The sequence below is a fragment of the Pezoporus wallicus genome, unplaced genomic scaffold (assembly GCF_028554395.1).
Source record: "Pezoporus wallicus isolate ANWC-B61680 ecotype Strahan unplaced genomic scaffold, APGP_CSIRO_Pwel_v1 contig_8047, whole genome shotgun sequence".
In the NCBI taxonomy this organism is placed as follows: domain Eukaryota; kingdom Metazoa; phylum Chordata; class Aves; order Psittaciformes; family Psittacidae; genus Pezoporus; species Pezoporus wallicus.
The window spans coordinates 2,673,999-2,696,145 of record NW_026639548.1 but is presented as its reverse complement, the minus strand read 5'-3'; the positions used below and the strand labels follow the sequence as shown (position 1 = coordinate 2,696,145).

Here is a 22,147-nt window from a genome sequence, read left to right as displayed (position 1 = left end):
TGTAATGTACATGTGTTTATGTGCGTGTTATCTCCAGCTCTGTTTGGACACTGCAGGTGTGCCCAGTGCAGCTCCTGGGGCTGCAGATAGCAGAGAGAAAGTGCAGGATTGTTCTCTGCTGGCGTCAGGGCTCTCACCTCACCTGAACCCAACTTCTGAAGCACATTGGCTTAGATGGGTGTGAAGAGCTCTGAATGCTAAGAAACAATTCAAATGTGTGTCAGTGGATATCCATCATAGCAGCAATGTTTTGAAGGCTGGTATTTTGGGTTACTGTTCCTAGCGCTGCAGAAGAGCAGCTTGTGCTGTTGCTGTGTTGGACTGAGCCCATGTTTATGGGCAGAGCAACAAAGACCATTTTGCCATTGGATTCTCCTTCACTTCTTTTCTCTTGAAACCATGAGCTCAGAGCAGTTTATTTTAATAAACAACAAAAGCTTATTTATTTTAATAAGCAACAAAAGCTTGAATGCAGTTTTCAGCAAACCATGCTGAATTAGGGCAAGGTGAACAGAAGGAGAAGTATTAGGAGTTAATTGTAATCTTGCTTTTCATATTGACTACAGGTTATGTCACTAGGGACTTGTATTCTCCACCGGAGACAAGCAACCCCTTGTGACTGCTAGTGAAGTCCAGCAGCAGGAGGGAGAGTGGAGCAGCATCCAACTGGGGAGACAGTGCCTTTGCTGGTGCTCCTTGTCCCCTGTGTGAGTGCAGGTTGCCAGTCACTAAGCTCTGTGGTGGGTGTCTGACTCAGTGGCTGTCTTCTGAACCCTTTGCTCAGTGCTCTCAAGCTTCCCTCCTTGGGCCGGCAGCCAGGGAATCAGGGTTATCAACAGACAGGTTGTTTGTTTTTCCATAGGCTGTTTAACTTGCACCAGTGCTATCAGTGAAACCAGGTCTGTTCATGGCCTCTTGGTCTGCAGGTGGAGGCCTCTGATCTCCTGCTCCTGTGGTTTTTGAAGATGGGGAAACATTTTGCATGGCTTTCCAGCACCAACACAAGGCAACCACACTGTAACTACTTGTAAAGACAAACCAGCCCTACAGCAGCAGTGCTGTGTATTGGGACTCATAGCACATGTAAACGGGAGAGCAGGATGGACAACAGCTCTGGTTATGCAGCTGGGATCGCTGAGCTTTCCACTGGTCCTGCCCTTGCTTGGAAAGAAGGACAGGAAAATACTGCTGATTTTAAGGGTGGTGTTTGTCTGGTTAATGCTGGTGGGATGAGACCAGGCTGGAGCAGTCTAGAGGAAGGTCAAGGTTTGGACCACATGGGCTTTTGCTCAGATCTGGAGTCTTTTGGTGGCTGATTCAGTTCTCCTCATGCCCCCACAGGCAGAGGTTTTACCCACTGGAGTTTCTGCCCTGTGTTGCTGTTCATGATCAACAACCATCCTTGATCTATACCCTGACAGAGCTCCAGGAACCAACCTGTCCTGTCTTGATAAAACTACCTGTGCTGCTGCTCCAGCTCTATGAATGTGGGCACAGCCCTGGGAACAGCATCTGCCTCTCCTGTATGCTGGATCTGGCTCATACCCAGCTCTTTCTCTATTGCTTCTCCCCTCCTAGCAAAAACAAATGCAATCTGCTCATGTGTATGGTGAAAGAGCCCTGCCAGGAACAAAAAGTAGTTCAAATATTTGTGTTGGGTTGTTAATCTTTCCATTCAGGCGATAAATGACAGGCTTCAGAAGAGCCTTTTGGTGCAGAGTCTGAGATTGCCACCGTACTGGCACCAGCTTCACATCTGCACCAAGATGAAACACCTATGATTAACATTTGGGTTTTAACTTGGGCAGTAATGGCTGAAGGCAATAGAAATATGGCCTTAAAAATCAGACTTTTCCTGCGTCTAGTGAGAAGTGTCTGGTGTTTGTTGCAGCTTCACACAGAACAGCATTTTCACCATGTACTCTGGAGCAGCGCTGCTGATTTCTGTCCTAGTGCCTGGGATGCAAGCTGTCAGACTGCATGCAAACATTTCAGAGCTGCCTTTCTTGGGAAAATCCCAGCTCAAAGCCATGTTGAGGCCTGAATTTCTCTAGGATTGGAGCTCTTGCTTCCATTTGGCTGAGCTGATCAATGAGCCAAAGATGCTTGCTAATAAAACCATGAATTTCAAATCTCTACTTTTCAGTATCTGGGAAGCTGCTGTGCTTCACTCAGTAAACCCAGAATGGTGAGACAGCCTCAGGTACAAGCTAGCTTGGAAAACAAGCTGGTTTGGCGCCACTTTTGGGTGTCACAAAATTTGGGGGATAAAGACGGGAAAGGCATAATCCATCCTTGTGGAATTTCACATGCCAACATGTTGCATGAGCAACAAAGCATTGCAGGGAGTACAACCATCCAACTACAGCTGTACGGAAATGTAGGTTAAACTCTGCTTTAACACAGAAGGAAAAGGTAAGCAGCCATTAGGGCAATGACTGAGTTTCTCTGTCATACTGAAATAGATGTTGCACAAAGGTACTCACGAGTTGAATGTCTGCAGTTGAAAACAATCCTAAGGAAGCCCTTGCTGCTCTCTACCATGGGGTCTGCCTGGCTCTGTGCAGCTCTGTTCAGGAGTGGGTATAGTGGATGCTTCTGCCCTGAGGCACTTCACCTGGCTCAGTTCAGAGGGATAGGCATGATGTGTTGATGGCATTTTGGCTGCAAAATGAACTGGGAATGTCTTTGGGGTGTTTCTGGTAGGATACACAAGCAGGTTTTTGCCAGCTCTTGCAAAAGGCTTATAATCTGTGGCAAGGCTTGATCTCTAACCAGATGGTGTTTCTTTTCCCTTTTTCTCCCCACCCCCTTTGGTGTCTTTTGCTGTATTACTTTGGATCTCCCACCATGCCCAGACAGCCACAGTACTGCCAGCCTTCCCTAGCATCAGTCTGGGCTAGATAGCTACCTGTGCTTGACCCATTCTGATTGCCTTCTCAAGTTAATTTGGTATTTTCCATTAGTCCCACCATGAGTTTCCTGGCTCAGAAATTTCTGATCAGGAATTCATTAGCCCTGAAGCTTCAAGGACTGTCTCTTTAGGCTTAAATACTGTCTATAATCACCTTCTCTTTGTGCTGTACTGTGGAAGATGTCTCCAGCATTTCACTTTACACAGTAAGCAATGAAGTTATTTCCAGTTCAGGTAACTGAAAAAATATTGAATATCCCAAGAGCTTCAGCAGAATAATAATGGCAGAGATGAGGTTTTTTCTGGCTTCCTTTTTGACCTATATATTATATGCAACATAGACAAGAAGCACTGTTTGAGTTTGCTTCAGCTGCTTCAGGATTCATTCTGCCTGTCTCTTTAAGCTCCTTCCTTCTTACTTAGGTAATTTCTGAGATCATGTAAGAGCTGAGGTTTTCTGAGTAGCTTTGCTTTTCTAAGTGCTCTGGCCTAATTTGTTTCTAGGCCCAGTCTGACACTTAACAGATGTGCCTATTGGGGCTGTAATAAAAGCATGTACTAAAATGTAGGTATCTCGGGCAGAGAGTAGAAGGTGGGTAGGCTCCTGCATAGTCCACATTAAAAATGCTTAAATCAATTTATTAGCATAGCCTGACCTTAATGTCCACTGACTGACACCTTTCAGGAGTGGGTAGCAAAGGACTAACTCCTTTATTGCCCTTTGTTCTTTAGCACTGGCAGTGGATAAAAGCCAAAGACACAAGGAGATAAACGTATTTCCTTTTTCAGGATAAATATAGGTTTAAAACAAACCCTTTGCAGAGGCTATGTATGCATCATTGTCTACTTAAAACCAATTGATAACAGTTCTTGCAATCAGCACATGGAGTACTGCTGGAAACTTTCTGGAAAACATATACACAGCAAACCCGTTAGTGAGCTGCCTGATAAGAGGCATTGCACTTCAATGAAGATAATGGGTAAACAGTGAAGAGGCTTTGGCTTCTTGGATAACAGAAGGAGGAAAAAAAGCAGGTATTATGTAAGTCAGCAGCATATAAGTCAGTCATTTTGTGTAGTTACAGAATAGGTTTAATGCCGGCTTTAATCATAGTACATTGTGAACCTGAAACATCTTAATTACCTGTGTTCTCCTGAAATTTTTCATCTGTTCTCCCCTGCTAGAAGTAATCAGGCAGGTATTCTGGCAGCCTTGTAGTCTATCAGCCCAGTGGTTCTTCATTCCCACCTGCAACCTCTCCTGCTCCTCTGGGGAGCCATTTGTATTGAAATAGCCAAATGCTGGCAAGTCTAATCTTAAAAGCTAAAGAGCTGGCAAGAGCTTTGCTAAAGAAAAGCACTGAATGGCTAGCCTAAGTCCAGAATGTGGTATGCCTTTCAGGACCTGCCAGCAGAGATCTTAAATAACTCGCTGCTGCTGCAATGCATAGTGATGCCTTTACATGGCTGATGCCGTGCTGATAGCCAGGGATGGGCAGGATGTTTCCTGTGGGATGCAGACAGCGTGTGCCTCCTCTGTATCATAAGGAAACTGGCTAAACAATTACAAGGATGACACTAGATTCATTGTGTAACAACAGTTCCTCTGTGATTCAGATAAGAGCACACTTATGTTAAAATGGTATAATTTGCTCCAGGGCCTGTCTGTGCATGGTCTTTCTAACTGAAGCCAACCACAAAGAATTTCTCTGATCAAATTAAGCAGGTCAGTTTGATATGGGTGGGTCTGTGGGTGGCAGCTCTCCTCCTCAGTGACAGTGCTGACTTGAAGTGCCTGGTAATGTCTGTGGTTTGATTTTTAGTCTTGTTTCTGGTACATTTCTCTTTGCACATATTTCTTTAAATGCTGCTGGGGCATCCTGCTTAGATATGGGGACCCTGCTTCTGAAGCTCACTGTAAGAAACACCGTATCTCCCATCCACAAAGACCTAATCCTCCCAGCTCTCACTCGCATGCAATGATCAGAATGAATATGCACATATGAGAGAAAATGAGTGTGCATCTTGCTATGGCTATTCTTCCGACTCATGTACAATGGCTCTTTCTGTGTCAGAGTCACAGGGATGGCTCTTCTGTGCCTTACATGACAGTTTGTACCTGTACAGGTATTGGCAATTTCTTTTTATCATGGCCTTACTTCAGTGTCCCATGACCCATTAAACTGATGCCACAGTGATTACACATGTCTTTAGAGCTGATTCTCTTCCTAAGCATGGTGGCTGGCATTAGCCAGCTCCTCCACTGGCACAGGTCAATATAATTGGAATTGTTTCATCTGGCTGAGGCTCTAGGCTCCTATACAAGTGCCACATTGAGAATGGGGAACTATGAAGTGCTTGGATTTTTTCATGAAAGATGCTATATTAGTTTAGAAGATTAAGATTGTTGACAGAAAAATCTGATTCTCAGTGTATAAACCCTGAGATCTGAAAGAAGTCATGCCAAGCAAATCCTAATCTTATAAACTACAGGATAATGCCAGCAGAAAATAAACAAGTTCTCTTAAAACAAATAGTTCCAGTGTTCCTCTTTCCCCTGGATGCCATTTAGACTGTTCTGCCTACTTTTAATCTTTATCGTACATAGCTTCTAAAGGAGAAAAGCTCTGACTTATCAGTATTGTTGGAATGATACAGTATGTTGTTTAAACCAAACTAACTGTGATGTTTTAAATGCAAAAGCTATTGTATTCCTCCTTAGACTTACGCCTGTAATATTGTCTATATAAGAGAATTCAAACAGGCCATTAGAACCCCAGATGCGATAAGGGTCAGGCTGAGACTGAATGCCAAATCAAAAATACCTTCTATCCCTTGTCTCTCAGTGGACAAGCTTTCCACTGCCAATCCCTTTGTATTCCACTGGAACTTATACCTGGTTTACCAGCAGCACCCCAGGCCTATCTACAGATACTCTGCAACTGATCACTGGCCCCTGCAATTCCACTCATCTTATTTTACAGAGAGAATGGAGATTAGAGAGGTTTGTCTGCACTATTTAGTTTATCAGCATGATTATCCTGTTGCTGCAGAGGTGCCCAGGGCTTCCCAGGAAATTAATTGCAAAGCAGGGAGCATGAATTCACCCAGGACTCTGGGACTATACGATCAGGCTCCCCTTCTATGCCCTGTCCATAGGGTTAGACTATTCTTGTTTGTGTTAAGTAAGTGCATAGCAGTTTGGCAGAAGGGGAGACAGTTAACCTTGTGTTACTGTGTTTTATCTTGTGGTTCATTAACGGCTATATTCTGGTTTCTATGCACTTGAGATTTTGTTTATTCACACTAGAATGGAAGGGAGCTGCATTTAAATATGTTAGTATTAATGGGGTGTTGCATGTGGTCATGCTTTCTGTAATTGATTATATTAATGTTGCTATTCAAGCCTTGAAGCTCCAAAAAGTGTCCTATCCTAATTACACAACCTCAGCTGAGGTCCCTTGGTAATAAGTGAGTGGATAAAACTCTTCCTTATGCTTCCCAAGAGTCAGAGGATGTTGGTATCCTGCTTATTATGCCATGTTAATTTTAAAAGGCTTTTATCAAGCAGCAACCCAATAACTTTTCTTTCCTCTGGGTTTTGTTAGGTTAATCCATGAGTCATGGAATATTTGACTACAATATCATGAGTCATGGGAAAGCTCCGTAGCCCTCATAATTCTGAATGATCTTGCTGTCCAGTACTGCCAGGTCAAGTGTCTTCCCAACGCATGGATATACATCATGAATGCGTCCTGCAGCATTTTAGAGTGTCAATAAGAACAAAATCCTCTAGTGGGAAATGTTAGAGTTAACCTGGATTATTAGCAGAGCAACTCTCGCAGCTTGTACCTAGCCCTTGGGAGAGCATTAGCTATTGACAGAGAATTCCTAAATCAGGATTGGTCTTTTTCCTCTTGCTTCCATTTAGATATTAGTTTTTATTAGTTGATTGTACCATTTGACACATGGCAAATGACAAGTGCTGAGAGGTACATTCCTGATCTTTAACTGGATGCAACCATCACTGCATTAGCCAACAACAAAATCAGAAATAGTACAGAAATAATTATTAGAAATCAGGTCTACGAAGACCTTGCCATTTACACGAGGGAAGAGACCAAAATCTAGGGGACTGAAGTACCTAAATACCTCTCAGAAAAGCATCTCTGCTTTGTCAAGCAGGAAGTCAACAGCTAGAGACCTTCAGTCCCAGCCAAGTGCTTCACTTAAACTGCATTTCTGGGCAATGCTATGTGAGTTCATTGTCCAGAAAGCTCAGATGTGCAAAAAAGAGAGAAATGAAAAAAAAATCAGCTTAAAAATAACTCTTATTTCATTATCTCCTTGCTTCTGGGTCTTCCTCTTTGTGGTGGGGCAATAAATGCTGGGTACAGATATCAGTGGGTCTTGCACCTTGGCAGATCAGCACTGTGTTGTGGTGGTGGTTCTTCCCATGTTTTAGAAAGCACTAAATATCAAAACTGATGCAATGCTGAAAACTTTTTTCCCTTGTCACTCATTGCTTCAGGGTCCTGTGCTGCAGAAACATCCCTCTGGTTTCCTAGAAATGAACAAGGACAAGGGATCATTGCTTTAGTGTGTTGCAACGCGGGTACAGATCCCTGCTGCTCGCTGCCACACACAGCAATGACCAGGCTCACTGCAGGGTGCACCTGTGCCAAACCTTACATTTCTGCGAGGCAGCTTGTCCTTGTCAGCTGGCTGATAACAGGTCCCCAGGAAGAGCCTGAGGGCTTTGCCCCCGCAAAGTGATCTTTGTGCTTGTATGAGTGGGACCAGGATGATAACTTCCAAGGCCTGAGGTAGGAGTAACTGCTCATCCTGGGCTTTTAGGAAGAGCAAATCTCAGTCCTTGCCCCAAACCAGAACACTGAAAACACACCATGGAAAGGGGGATGACATAGCTTGCTTGTCCAAGGCCACAGTTTGACCTTGTCTGTCTCATTCCAGATGTTTACCCAACCTGCCCCAGAAAGGCTCTAGCAGTGACAGTGCTCTGCTGCCCTTGCAGTCTGCTCCACTCCTGCACCCATCAGTGGGGGACAAATGTCTCCTCATTGCTGCTGAAGCTCATTATGTCTTGTCCTATCTCCTGTGGATAGTCCTCACTGTTATAGCTGTTATTTACACATGGCTGTAAATAAAGCAAACTATCATTTCTGCCCTGGCTTTACAAGGGATGAGTAAGGCTCTGACTGGACTAATGCCTACTTGAAATGGTATATGCTACTGGCCTCTTGAAAACACAGACACCTCCAAGCCAGTTAGTCATCAAGAGGAAAGTTTCATTAACAGTCCCTTCACAAAGTGAAGCTGTAAGCTTGCTGGAAGCAGTCAGCCATCCCAAGTGAGTTGGTTTCAGGCATGGGGTGCTCCTGGCCATGCTTCCCCTCCCCAGGGGCAGAAACGCTGATGCACTAAGCCCCAGAAAGAGCTCTGATGCAAAGAAAATGCCTGGGAATCTCATTTTTAAGCTGCTGCAGGTCTTGGACTTCCTAGGTTCGTGACAGAGGAAGAAGTATCTGTTCCTATAAGCCTGCACACTGCTGTGGCTCTTTGCTGTTATAGAGCAGGGAAAGGATGTTAAACCTGCTCTCAGATTGGGCAGGTTTTGAAGCAGGACGAACAAGGAAGCCTCTGATTCATAACAGGATAGATATAGGCTTCTCTGGGAAGTCACTGCTGGTTTCTACTATTTTAGCTTTCATAGGTGATTTTTGTCTTAATGCTGCTTCTGAGAAGGGCAAAGACACCTGACGTGATAAATGTGACTTCACTGCCCATCTGGACTGCTTTGGAATGACTTTCTAGAGCTGAGAGGCTCTTTCTGACCAGGATTTTCAGCTGTCTCCTGGAGGAGATGGTCCTTAAACTGGAAGGTTTTCCTTGTATGAGTCATGCACCCTCTTCACCCCATGTTGGCCCTGCCCTATCTGGAGAGAAGCCCAGGCTGAAGGCTGAGCACCCTTCTTCTGGCCTCCTAAATATATGACTCCATAGATGTGAAAGATAAGGGATGTGACTCCTACTCTTCCTCCTGCTGTGAGGTGAGTGGTTATTTTTAACACAGAGGTCACCAAAGCAAGGCCTGGTGCTGAACCATGTTGGAACTGCTGCAGTAGATCCTGTTGACTTGATCCTTGGCTTCACCAGGACTGACGCGAGTGGCCCCATGGATGGACCGATGTGTGTGTGCAGATGTGGAGGGAGGTTGAGGGTGGCAAGTAGGGGTCTGTTCTCATCCAGGACAGAGATGACAGCTTGTAAGGAACTGCATGATGATACCTGCTGATTTATGGACAAGCACTGCTTGTTCTGGCAAGAAATAGCTTCCAATTAGCCTGAAAACAGGCTGCTCTGGGTGGAGATTTGCAGACACTCTTATTTATTGGCAAGCCTCACTGTAATATAATCAGCTGCTTGATAGGCAGGTTAGGTAATGGTCCTCAATGTGAGCACTTTCAGATTTGAACACTGAGTGCAGCCTTTAGTGCCCAGAGCCCTCTGCCAGTAGCTGAAATGCATTTGATATTAAAATGCAAGGGGAACCTAGGAAGCCCCCTTCCAGAGCACCTTGCTGAGTATGTTAAAATGCTGCCTTCAATAATTCATAGAACCTGCTCAGTGAGCTGGTGTATATGTGTGGGGAGGGGAGGATTAAAATTTCAGACCTGGCCTGCCAGGATAATTCAGTGGCTAGTTAAATCTCTCAACAGTATTAATCAATAAAGGGCCCACAGAGTGTATAAATCAGAATTTAATATGACAGGGCTATGGCAGTGCATGGGAAGCGATTCTTCCTCTCCTGTGTGATGCTAAATGCCATACTGCTCCAGCAACTGATACTTGAATAACCTCATTGCTCTCGTTCAAACATCCATTCCTTCCAGCTGTGTTATCCCACGTTTAGATGCCACCTAAATGTCTTTGATTCAGCTGTGTATGCAACAAAAAAAAAACAGTTGGCTGTGAAAGGTTGTAAACTCTGCCACTTAATTGAGTGTCTCTAGTTTCACTGATCAAGAGCTGATGTTGTGAGTGGAGCATCACTCCTTTTCTCGGATAAAAGCTTTTTACCAGAGTTGGAATGCTGTTTCTGCAGATCCCTGGTGAGGTATGAACAAATACAGGTCTCCAAATTAATCTACTTGTTCAGCCTCTCCAGGAATGCAACACAACATGGCTGTGTTTAAAACTCACTTATCCCGGTATGACTTCAGTGCAATTCTTCTGTCATTTGTGTCTTACTCTTACTGTAACTGAGCAGGAGTCCAGCCTACTAACAGACATCTGAAACAGGCATGATTAAAAGATGTGTTTTTAATTTTCCATTAAATTCGGCCTTCAGCTTGCTTTCTATTCATTAATGCTAGGCTAATATTTACTTTTACCATTTACAGATATTTGTAGACCTTCCACATATTTCCCCCACTGAACTGATTTTCAGCCAAGCACTGCATATTCGGTTCTTTCACTCCTTCCTGATGAATCTGGCAAAAATTCCAGCATTCAGGTTAGTGTTGGCTCTGCCCCGATACTGGTGATTATGCTCAGCTATTAGGATGTTTGTGGAAAGCGGATGCGTAACTGTCTTAACACGTCTGAATTTGAATCAAATTTGGAATCCACATGAAAACAGTGTCTGCTTTTCATCCAGGTGTACTCTGAAACTATGCCATACCTGATCTTTTGTCCTGTGCTACTCTGGCCATCTTTTTTGATTATGAAATACCCAGAATAAGTTTAAAGCATCAATTTCTGTGAAGAAAATTAATTGCCCAGCAGCAGCACTACTTACGACTACATACCTACCATTGTACTACAGTTCTTGTTAGAGCTTACCTTCAAGCTTATGCATTCATTTCTTGCAAAGAGAAGATGTGTGGCCAATTATAAGCTCAGCCCATGTGCCGTAACTTGTTCAGTCACATCTTGCTCATGTGCCCAAGCCTCTTAGTTCGGCATTTCCCTTCCCCCAGAAACACTTACTTGTTCTCCTGGCCCTTAGTCTGTGAGGCAAATGCTGTTAAATAAAGATTACACAGGAAGGCCCTGGAGATTCCCTCTGCATTAAGCAGAACTTTGATTTCAAAACAGAGATGCATGGCAAGGGAAAGAGCATGTTCTTTGTGATTTTTATCTGGCCAAGGGCTCCCCCACACTTTGTAGATACAAGTGGTTCAACTTCATGGGTGGCCACTCTGAGGCTTCTGATCTCTCATTGGGTGGTGTGGGGAACACTGGGATGGAGTTCTGAACTAGAAAAGTAAAAACATTAGGATCTTGGGAAACACAGCATTCTACCCCACAGAGGATGCTTGTAGTAAGTAAATAGAACAGTCTAGAAAGGCATCAAGAAAGATGTCACACATCTGACACCAGTTCCTTGGGATATGAGAACACAGGTCTTTACTATATAGGAGCAAATGTAAAATGTCACTTGTCACAGAAGACATAGTCATATGGATATTTCTTGCTCTTTGGGTGTATCAGGAGGAGACTAAAGTCTCACATAGGTGTCCTCAGAAGTTCTGATACCTACAGCAAAGTACTCACAGCAGCAAGCAGCTGAGTATGCACCAGTCCTCCCCTCTGTAGCACCCACTCAGCTTCCAAGTAAGGCTTTGCAGTCCAAAACTAAGTGTCTGTGTTCCAAGTTACTGGTAAAAGAGTCAGCTCACTTAAAAGCAGTGTAGTTGTACCCACATGAGCTTCAGTTGTACCCTGAGCTACAGGTTAGGTGTGTACATAATTTATTCGATAGGTTGGACTATGATGGAAACCTTTTTTTGTGTTTATAATCAATCTTTATTCTGATTTTGTTTGCTCTTGCATAATTCCCTCATGCTTCTGTAGCTTTATTCCACAGCACAGAGGTGGTGTCAGAGATAATTATATTATACCTCTGCAGCCCAGAGGTAAGGATGGCACTCTTAGATTCCTGTAGGTAGAAACAGCCATGCTTATGACTACTGATTAAAACATGGTATTGGAATAGAGTATTATCTGAGCCATCAGGATATCAGTTGTCTGTTGTTTTCCTTCCTGTGTGAATTAGGAAAAGGAATAAAGTTGCATTAAGTTAAAAGAAGAATTTCAAGAGAGTACTCAAAGGTTTCCCACAGTTGGGCGTACGATTACATCTTTCTCCACCCATCGTAAATCACAGCAGCAGATCTTCCCCCACTCCTGTTTTGCATTAGTAAATTGAACTGTATACTCTGTCCCCTCAAAGATTAATGCCTCCATCTGAGGAAGTAGTTGGATACGTGCTGGTGGTAGTACTTTCCTCATTAGTGAATGGGAGACTGTGGGAGGAGAACAAAATTTGCATGTGTTGGATGTTGGCCTAAATGTACTCACTGAATTCTGGACATCAGGGAAGAATTGATAGAGCATAAGCATTTAATTAGCAAACCACAGAAGAAAATTGAGGAATCCTACTTCTAATTAAAAAGCTTTTCAGCCCTCTTTTGTTCCCAAACAAATGTTTTGCTAATACCATGTGTCTGCAGAGTGCACTCCAAATGCCTCAAAACTGCATTTGCTGTCAAGGGGAATTACATTTTATTAGTGGTCCTAGGGTAAGTTTTTATGTCTCTGTAGAAGCTTTAAATCTTCTCACTACTGCTACAAATTTAGTTCAAAGCAAGTGTCATGCCTCATGTGAGAGCATGGCATACAGTGCAACTTGGTCCTGATTCTTGTAGAGACCTCTGAGTACCTTCACAATTCTTATGCTGTTTTTAAGTTCCACATACTCACTAGAAAGCTACCCAGTGAGTCTGCTTAAAAACAAACCCTGCTTGCTTAGAATAAAAATAACACGTCAACAGAACAAAGAGGAGGCTGACTTTGCCACCTGTCTCTGTGTATAGCTGCATGCAGAAAGCTACCTTAGAACCCACATTTCATCAAAACCAATTTAAGCTAAATGCTTTTTTTTCCCCCACAACCAACAGCACATGAAGGAACAAGTAAGCACACGGAGTACAGAACAAAGAACATTCATCACTGTGATATTGTGGTCTCTAAGTGAACAGCAGTTATAACTTCCTCCTTTGCCCAGCACGAAGACTTGTGCTTTGCTGTGCTAGGAAAGTAATGGCAAAAACACCTGTGGTCACTAGAGATGTTACCATAGGTCTTACCAGAGTACACTTGCTAACCATGGCGCTCTGGCTGTTTTGCAGTCACCAGAGGGGATTTTGCCTGCCTAGAAATCATCTAAAACATTTTCTTCACTTCCTGCCTTTAACTTTTGCAACTGCTGTTATCTGCATCAGAGACAGCAGCATTTAACTATGGGCAAATAAATTCCTGTGTCTGTCATTTGGCAGGTAGCTTGATATTTTGGTTTTTTGCAAGTTTGATGCTTGCTATTTTTACAGTTTCTGTGTTAATTTTTAATTAACCCTTTCTGATCATTGATGCAAGCCTGAAATTGTTGACCTTTTGGATGGCAGAGGCCTAGAAGTGAGGAAGAGAACAAGTAGTTAAGTATTTAAGAAAGAGTAACTTTTAACTTCATTTCTGCTGAAATCACAAAGGTACTTTAGCCTTGCTTTGGTTTAAAGGCTACCTCAGCAGATGCTGATAACAAATTCCCATTGAAGAGTAGCTTTATTGCTTTCACAGTTCCCACCAAGCATTTAATAACTGCTGGAATTTGAGATGCAAATTACTACCGGTCAGGCTCTGCTACCTTTATATTGGTGCCTGGTATTTGCTGTCATCTTTCCACCGACATCTTAAGTGCAGGATGATATCTGAGCGTGAGTTATCTATCAACCAAGGGCAACAGACCACAGGCCAGACGCTGCATCAGTCAGCCACTGCTTTTGTGTATGAAACAAGGCTGTGAGGTGCTGCTTGGTCCTAATTTTTGCTGAGAGCGGTGATTAGTGCAGACACTCTGCATCATGATACCGAGCACCCTCTGTGCTGGGTGTCTGTACAGCCACCGGCACTGTAAGAGCAGGGTGTGCTTGGTATACACATCAATATGTAGGTGTTGATATGGCATGACTGTAAAAAGCAAACTTGAGTGCGCTGGGTTATGATGTTCTGCTCTGGAGACTTTGATAAGGGTGCAGATGAGCTGGACTGAGTGGGCCAGATACCCACTCCTGCCAGCCAGAGTTGTACGTGTGGCCCAGATTCCGCCATGGCTGGCAGGAGTGGGTTTGGGCAGCCTGGAGCAGGTGAGAGGCTCCTGCAGCGGAGTGGATGACCTGCAGGCCTATACCCACAGGGCAAAGCTTGTGTGTTACTGCCCAGCAACAGGCTGAGGATGGCAGAAACTCACTGCCAGGCTGGGAAAGGTTTCTCATCACGACACAGATTTCATGTTGAGCTCCAGCGCTGGGTGCCTATAAAGGTTTCTCAATGGAGGTACCCAGTCGCCTCTTGTGCATGCTGGAGGCCTGGTTTGCTCCATCACAGGAGCCATGGCCCCTGGCACTGCAGAGTGTGGAGAACGGCCATCCTGGGGAGGCAAAGTGATGCTGCGGGGGGTGGGTCCCATCACAGCTGGGCCCTGTCACCGCTCCTGTGGTGAACTGTTAAACACTGACCCACTCCTTTAGTTGTTGGGAGCAGTCCCAACGGCGCGGGGTGGCAGAATTCTCCCCTCCTCACACCCCACTCCCATCGGCTGGCACCGCGGCGGGCACGCGGGGCCGTGCGCCCGCTGACTCAGGGCCGGCGGCGCCTTTAAACGTGCCGGGCTCGGCTCCCCCCCGCCTCAGGTGGCGGCCACCACCTCCCGCATCACCGCGCCTGCGCCGCGGCCGCCACTCGCTCTGCGCTGCCGTGCGCCCCGCTCCGCTCCGCGCTCACAGAGCTTTGTCCGGGCCGCACCGGGTGGTGGAGCCTGGGCGTGCGGTGGGATCGCCGCGGTATCCCCCGGCCCCGCTGTGTACGGGGGTCGCAGAGCGGCCCTTAAGGTGGACTCTGGTTTAAGGTGGACCGCTCGCGTAAGGTGGACTAGGAGTTAAGGTGGATCGCGCTTAAGGTGGACTCTCGTCGAAGCCGCGCCTGCCAGGCGGAGAGGGCCGGGGCTCGGCATGGGGAGCCCCGCCTGAAGCGGCTGCCGGAGGAGCAGCGCCGGGCTGTGCTGAGGAGGAGATGGGGAAGGCCCGCTGCTGAGCAGCCAACTTCTGCCCGGCCTCCGACAATGACCAGCTCCAGGCCGTTCTGCGGGAAGAGGCAGCCGATGGACGAGGGCGAGGTGGGGAAGAGGAGCCCTGCCGGCACTGAGCTCTCGGGGGGCTGATAGGAGGGAGGCTCCCCCCATCAGCCGGCCTCCGGCCCTGGCTGCGCTTTGCGGGGGGAGCGGTGGGGAGGGTGCCCCGTTGTGTTTGGATTGGGAGAGGTTTAGTTTGCTTTAAAGGCAGCTTCTTCACCGCCACCATCCTCCTCCTCCTCGTCCCTTTGCAGCTCTGAAGCCGTCCCGGCCGCAGCCTCCCCGCCGGCTCCGGGGACCCCCGGCGCAGCGCCATGGAGACGGTGGGAAAGTTTGAGTTCAGCAGGAAGGACCTGATCGGGCACGGAGCCTTCGCCGTCGTTTTCAAAGGCAGGCACAAAGAGGTGAATAATCCCTTCTTGTTCTTTTTCCCTTTCCTTTTTATTAGTAGGTTTGGGCCGAGCTGGACACCACGTCCCGGTCACCCCGTCCCCGCTGGGCTGCGGTGGCTATTCTTAGCCTGGGCATCAGCCCCGGGCTTTGGGGCAGCGCTGGCGATGGGAGACATGTTTATTGTCGTTTATTGTTGTTATCTCTGGAGTTTCTTTGGGCGGCAGGCGTGTGTCCCAGCGGGACCCGGGCAGGTGCCTTCACCTTGCGTCGGGGAGGTATCCACAGACACCTTCTGCTCGCCAAAAGCTGCCCTTACCTTTAAACCAGGCTAAAAAGACCCCCCCCACGCTGTCTATAAAGCGTTCAGAGGGCTCTTGCTTTGTTGCTTTGTGTGTGTGTGGGGGAAGTTTTGTCCTTCTCCACTTAATTTTTCCAAGAGGAGGGGAAACGGCTTACTGGTAAATAAACTGAAGCCAATCTGGCGGTGGATTTTCCATCATTAGGGCTTGGGATAAGCCATGGCTCCCACAGTGCGTTTATTTCTAGTGATTAAATAAGAGGATAATCGTTGTATAAAGTAGTATCAAAACCCCCAAACCTTGGGCTTTTCTCCTTGGGCTGACAAGCATAATTCAGGAAAGGGCAAGTCTGAACAAGTGAGGGATAGGCATTGGGATATAAAGCAAGAGGCCTTTACCAGTGCTGCGAGACACTTCTTTCAGTAATATTTGTAACCTTTTAAGAGGCTGCTTATCCTAATGTAAATTTCATCATTAATTTACATTTATCTTTGAATTACATATGCACTCTTTCAGAAACCTGAGCTGGAAGTAGCTGTGAAATGCATTAACAAGAAGAACCTTGCAAAATCTCAAACTCTGCTGGGCAAGGAAATAAAAATACTAAAGGTAAAGGGAGACTGTCTTGTTTTCTTCAGTCTTTGTTCTGTATGCCCTTTGTTGCTCCTGGCTTATGGTCTTTGTTTTACTTCTAGGAACTGAAACATGAAAACATCGTTGCCTTGTACGACTTCCAGGTAAATACATTGAGTTACGTCAAAGCATTCTGCATTGGGGAGAGTTTGAATGGAGTTTCTGGAATTTCAGTTTTTAGAAGATATTTTTTAATCAAACGTGTATTCTGGGGAAAAAAGCCTTCTTACAAGTTAAGGAAAGATACAAACACTGCTGAGCAGATCGCATATTAATTGTTGTCTGGACCACAGTACTCGTATGCAGTTGGGAGTTGAGGTGGGAGCGCCTGCTCCCAGGATGTTGAAATGCAATGTGGGGTGAACATGTCTGTGTTGGAAACTCGTAAGTTCTATGTTAGAAATAAAAGTTACAGTAGTTATTCTTGGCATGCCTACCTTTTATTTTGTTTCTCTGGTCTGGATACACTCCCTAAGAAAATTTCTTTTTCTTAGGTAATATGAAAATAGTGTGAGCATGACTTTGTAGCATATGATTGTCCTCAGTTCCAGAGGATTTTAATTTGCATTTTTCTGTTGTCCTTGTGGCAATCAGTAAGTGTTAAAAATTGCATCAGACGGTTTTAGATTATTGTGGTTTCCCGCAGTTGCTTTTTCCTTCAAAGTCAGCTCTCAAGATCTAATCTAAGGGGCTCAAACTGATCCGCTGTGAAACCCAAATTGTCCAAAGGCTTTTCATTTTTCTCTGCGAATTTTTAGTTAGAAAATCCTGCTGGGTCCTGGGGCAACTTTTGTTTGATATCTGGGATGCGTTTTAAAAAGCACTGCAGGATCACAAAGCCTGAAATGGGCCCCTCCTGTCCCTGGATGGAAGGGACTGGCATGAGGGATGCGGTACAGCCTGTGCCACTCTGAGAGCTGATGTTTGTGATTGAGGACTGCGTGACTGCTGGTCCACCGGTGTCTGGGGTGGCTTATCTAGCACTGCCTGCCCTGTCCCGGGTATCACGTGTCCTGCAGGCCGCCGTGTTTGTTGACATTCCTCCTTCTCCCATGGATTGGCTCCGGTGGCTTCCGCGTCACCCCAGACACGAGTCTCCCAGCCGGTTGGTACAGCCTGTTTGCAATGCCTTCTGGGTGCTGTAGTGTGCCTGTCACCCCGTGCTGCGGCCCCCCCAGGGCTGTCACCCACCGTACCCCCCTCTGCCAGAGCAGGGGGTTATGGCACGGTGCTGCAGGGGGCCAGCCCTTGGGAAGGGTTTAATGCCTGCCGTGGTTTCGGTGAGAGGTGGATGCGGGGGATTTCAGGCTGCTCTGTGAGGGAGGAAAGGCTGCTGGGAATGGGATTGGCTCTTGGAAATACCCGCTGAGTGAGAGGCCAGCTGTGCATTGTGTCTGAAACACCCTTTAGAGCTGATCTTGCAGAGCAGAGACTGCCTTCGGCCTGAAGTGTGCTGCAGAGCAGCTCAGAGAGCTGGGGAAGTTCCCTCAAGGCACAGGCCACTTGGGGCATTAGATCTCATGGGGTGTCTTTATTCTTCTCTGTACCTTTTAAATTTACTTAATAACTTTCCAGTTGAGGGAGCGAGTGGCTGCTCCTGTGCTTCCTCTACAGTTTGCATTTGTATGAAGCATTATGCTGCTGGATTTGTTTGTTGCACATCTTTCAAAACCTTTGTTCATCTCCCTGCTTCAAGTAACTGCTGGGTGGGAAGTAGCTTAAAGACATTTGCATCACTGCAGCGATGCATTTTTCTCTTTATGTGGTGGCAAATGAGCTTTAGTTAAATTACCTGTATAGCAGTGTAGCCTGCTATGAGCAGGCTGATATGAGCAAGAAGCTACCATGAGACAGGAACTTGAGAATGGTCCTGGGGCTGAGGCCTGCCCAGGTATATATTTGGTTACCAGCTTTGTCAGTCTTTGTATGACCTGGGTGATTTGATTTATTGGACAAAATGAGATGACTTATGTAGGATTGGATGTTAGGTAGTGCTACCAGGGTGTGGAACCTCCTGTGGAGTGAGGTGACCGGTCATCAGACAGCCTGATGCAGCCTACCCACGTAGGCTCTCTGTGTATGTGTCTGAGTGCTTGGCATTGCTGTGAGTCTGCTTAGGAGTTGTATGACTGAGTTATCTGCAGAGGTACAAGTGCAGTGCTGTGGAAGGCTGGCTTCTGCCCATCTTTCCTTACTTTGTGGAAAAGACTACTTGTTACTCGCCTTGTTCCTCTGATACAAGATCAGTTGCTTCATTCAAAGCTGCATATATATTTACCCTCAAAAATGTGATGGTCGCAGTTAACTGAGCCCTTACTTTCTAAAACTCGAAGGTTTATTCTTGTATTACAACATCAAAGAGCAAGAAGGAAAAAATATTTCCTGTGAATCTTAATGTTGCCCTGTAGCTTTGTCTGTTGTTGCGTTTTGTGCTGTCCCTTCCTCTGCACTGCCTGTCAACAGTGACTTTAACTTTTACTCACATGTTCCCTACACACAAGGAAATGGTTGCCAAAACCACAGAGGCTGTAAGCAAGTGATTACACCCAATGATGCTTTCATTTGCATTTTCCTGGTTAAAAGCTAATGCTAACCAGGCCTCAAACAATTCAAGATTTTTTGATGTAATGCTGGATTTGCCCCAGACAGACACTTGCAGTGCTGATACCTAATACTGACAGCAGCTCTTGCCCTGTCACACGTATTTTATCCTTCAAATCCAGGAAAATTGCTGTGTTCCTTCTCATTTTATAGATCTTTCTGGTACTTGTTCATAAATAATGACAAAATAAGCTTCCTAGGAATAAATGATACTGGTGAATGTTTAATGAATAAAAGTGCAGCGTCTGGACTTTTATAGATCCCCTTACTGGAGTCCTAAGAGCAGCATCATTACATGAGAATGGCTCACAAAATGAAATATGCATATTCCCATTATTATATGCTCAAGTATTAATGAGAGGTACTGTGAATAGTCTAGGAGACCCTGCTCAAAAAGGGGATAAATCATATTGTATTGCATTTTTAGAAGTACTGTCTGTTTAGTGTTCTGTATGGAGTTGTGGTATGGACATTTCCTAGGCACAGGGGATATTTGGCATAAAGTAAAAACTGTATTCCACCATATATAGAGTACATTAGTTGCTACTGAACAATCCCTGACTCCTCAGCTGGTTTGGGGTCTCCAGACTGCAGCAGTCAAGGGGAGTGCAGCAGTCTAGAGGGACATCTGGATACCAGAAGTCTTTACTTTGGAGACAGATAAATAATTCATGTTCCTTGAGGTAGAAATTAATGACAACAAGGATACAAGTGATGGCTTCTGCTGGATGAGGACTTGGTCTGGAAATGAAGTTTCTTGGAAAACTGATTTCTGAAACCCTGAGGATAAGCTCAGCAATTCACACTAAAAGCTTAACAGCATGTGGGCTGCTGTGTGGGACTTGCTTTGGTTTCTTTTGTGACTCGGGGCATTGAGTCTGTGATCAGAGGCCACTTGATTAGCTAAGGGGATTCAATGGTAGGAAGGGAACTCTTGAACTTGTCAGATCCTGGGAGCACTGTGCACTACACAGCTTCTGCCAGCATTGGAAGTGGGTTTGTAAATGAATGTAGCTAAGGGAGATTCTGGGTATGTTTTTTTCCCTGTGCTGTGCCAGCTGCCTCAGAAAGGTTGGTTGAATATGTGACAACCAAAGCTCTCACATGCGACTGTGTTGGTGCTAGAGCAGAAAATCTGCTATTTCTGGACATAAATAACACTTTGAATATTAGAAAGAAGCATTTTCCTGCATGAAATGGGCAGAAGGATTGTTTCACTGTCACGTTTTCTCCTCTTATGTGCTGTGATCTGAGCTTGCTTCTTAAAGCAGCCTAGCTGTAAGTGTGCTCGTGTGGGTATCAGGTGTTTGGGGGGTTTGTTTGGTTTGTTGAGGCTTTTTTTTCCCCCAGTTTTCGCACGGGTAGGATGGACTGGTTGTGGAAGCACACAGGGCATTGTGCTGCTAAGTTTCTGGTTCAGCCTACCTTACCTGAGGGTCTGCTTTCCATAATTTTTTGTCAAGTTGGCTGATTGTACTCATCAGCTCAGGCTGAGCTGCCAGTAATGCTTAACTCGTGCAGTACAGACTCACCAGCAATACTTCTGCTGGGGAGACTGTATCGCCTGGAGCTCCTGCAGACAACAGGGAGTCCTCGCAGTGCAGATTTTCTTGTGCACATGGATTAAGGCATGGGTGGCAGAACAAATACTTCTCAGTTTAATGATCAGTCACCCTGGACTGGTCTTGAGAGCCAGGTAACAGCAGCCTTGTTCTATTGTTGCTGCGTAGAAAGTCCTTGTGATCAATAGGACCGTGGCTGTTGGGCTGTGATCTTCTGTTGTGCTCTCTCCACCATCACCCTTTTCCGACACAGAGCCTTTAGCTGCTAATCCACATGTTGTGTACGTGCCTCCTGCTGTCCCCCGGGACCTCCGGAGCTCCATCTACGGCAGTGTCCTCTGGTGTGCCCTCCAGCACTGCTTGCTTCTGCTGCAGCACTTTGCTGATGAGTGTGATGTCGGATGAATCAGTGCTGCAGTGTCACCTCCTTGCCTCACCACCTCTCATGCCACCTAATGCAGGATCTTCTGCTCCTCGGGCACTGCTGTTCAGGTGCCCTGTCTTGGGAGCACCACTGTGACACTTGAAATTACTAAGGAGGCACTCTGTGTCTGGGAGTTCACACTCCTGAGGTCAGGCTGCTTGCCTGGTTAAATCCTGTTTTAATTCCATCCCCGAGCAAAGCTGGCGAGCTGCCTGGTGAGTGGGTGTAAAGTGCAGGCTTCTCTCAACTGCCAAGCAATCCTCTTTCTGTTTGCACTGTGGACAAGAATGGGGTGTCTGCTATCCTGCTCCGTCCACATCCTTTCATCTGTTGAAGGGAATCAGTGTTACTGAAGATTGGATCTGGCTTACTTTAGAACTAGAAGGGGAAAAGGACAAAAAACCCCAACCAAACCCTGCCTGTAGTTTTGTAGAACAAGGCTTGAATGTTCAGTGGACCAAAATGGCTATGTTCATGCAGAAGAGAGAATGTTATAGTCTTGAACTTGTGTTTAATGTTGGCTTCACTAGCAGAGTACCCCACTGTGCAGGTCACAGAAACATCTAGCAAATGCTGACCACTAAATATAGACGTCAGAGGAGTCATGGGCTTTTTTTAGAGGGAGTTGTCTTGTTGCATTTCTGAAATTATGATCACTGTTCTACTCATCCTGTGTGTAAAGCACATACCTGTGTTCCTCTCACATGATTAAGATGTCACGGAAGAGCTGGCGACGTGGAAGTTAATAGCCTCTGAAGCGCCTGTGGAAGGTAGCATTACTCAGACTGTAATGACAGAGTAAGGAATGTTTCCCAGGAGTAATCAGAAGCTGGTAGGCTGTTGTGCTTGCAGTTTGACAGCAAAGTTCTGGTAACGGCTGAGGTGCTATTTGTGCTGCTCTTCTTGAAGCTCCATCACTGTTTCCATGAGTGAAATTTCCACAGTTTAAATCCTTGTGATGATTGAATGCTTTTGGTTGGAGTGTGCAGAGCAAGGAGATGGAGATGCTGAAAATGGATGGGAAGAGGTGTTTCCTGATCAGTGGCTGGGTGGGATTGAATTCAGATTGAGAACCGCTGTTTGAATCTTTCAAGTATTTATAGGTCCAAT

At 45.7% G+C, this 22,147-nt stretch overlaps 1 protein-coding gene across 6 annotated transcripts in view; it reads left to right on the top strand.

The window, feature by feature from the left end:
* The first annotated feature begins 14,871 nt into the window (after nt 1–14,871).
* ULK1 (unc-51 like autophagy activating kinase 1) overlaps nt 14,872–22,147 on the top strand; it is an 80,410-nt gene continuing 73,134 nt past the window's right edge. For 3 of the 6 annotated variants that reach the window (XM_057414982.1, XM_057414980.1, XM_057414981.1), the window contains exons 1-4: nt 14,872–15,170; nt 15,380–15,529; nt 16,334–16,426; nt 16,513–16,554. In XM_057414982.1, the coding sequence (XP_057270965.1) occupies nt 15,440–15,529; nt 16,334–16,426; nt 16,513–16,554 (225 nt within the window). In that variant the 5' untranslated portion in view covers nt 14,872–15,170; nt 15,380–15,439. Of the gene's footprint in view, nt 15,171–15,379; nt 15,530–16,333; nt 16,427–16,512; nt 16,555–17,451; nt 17,556–22,147 lie in introns of those variants that run through there. The other 3 variants (XM_057414979.1, XM_057414985.1, XM_057414983.1) reach the window with 3 other exon arrangements.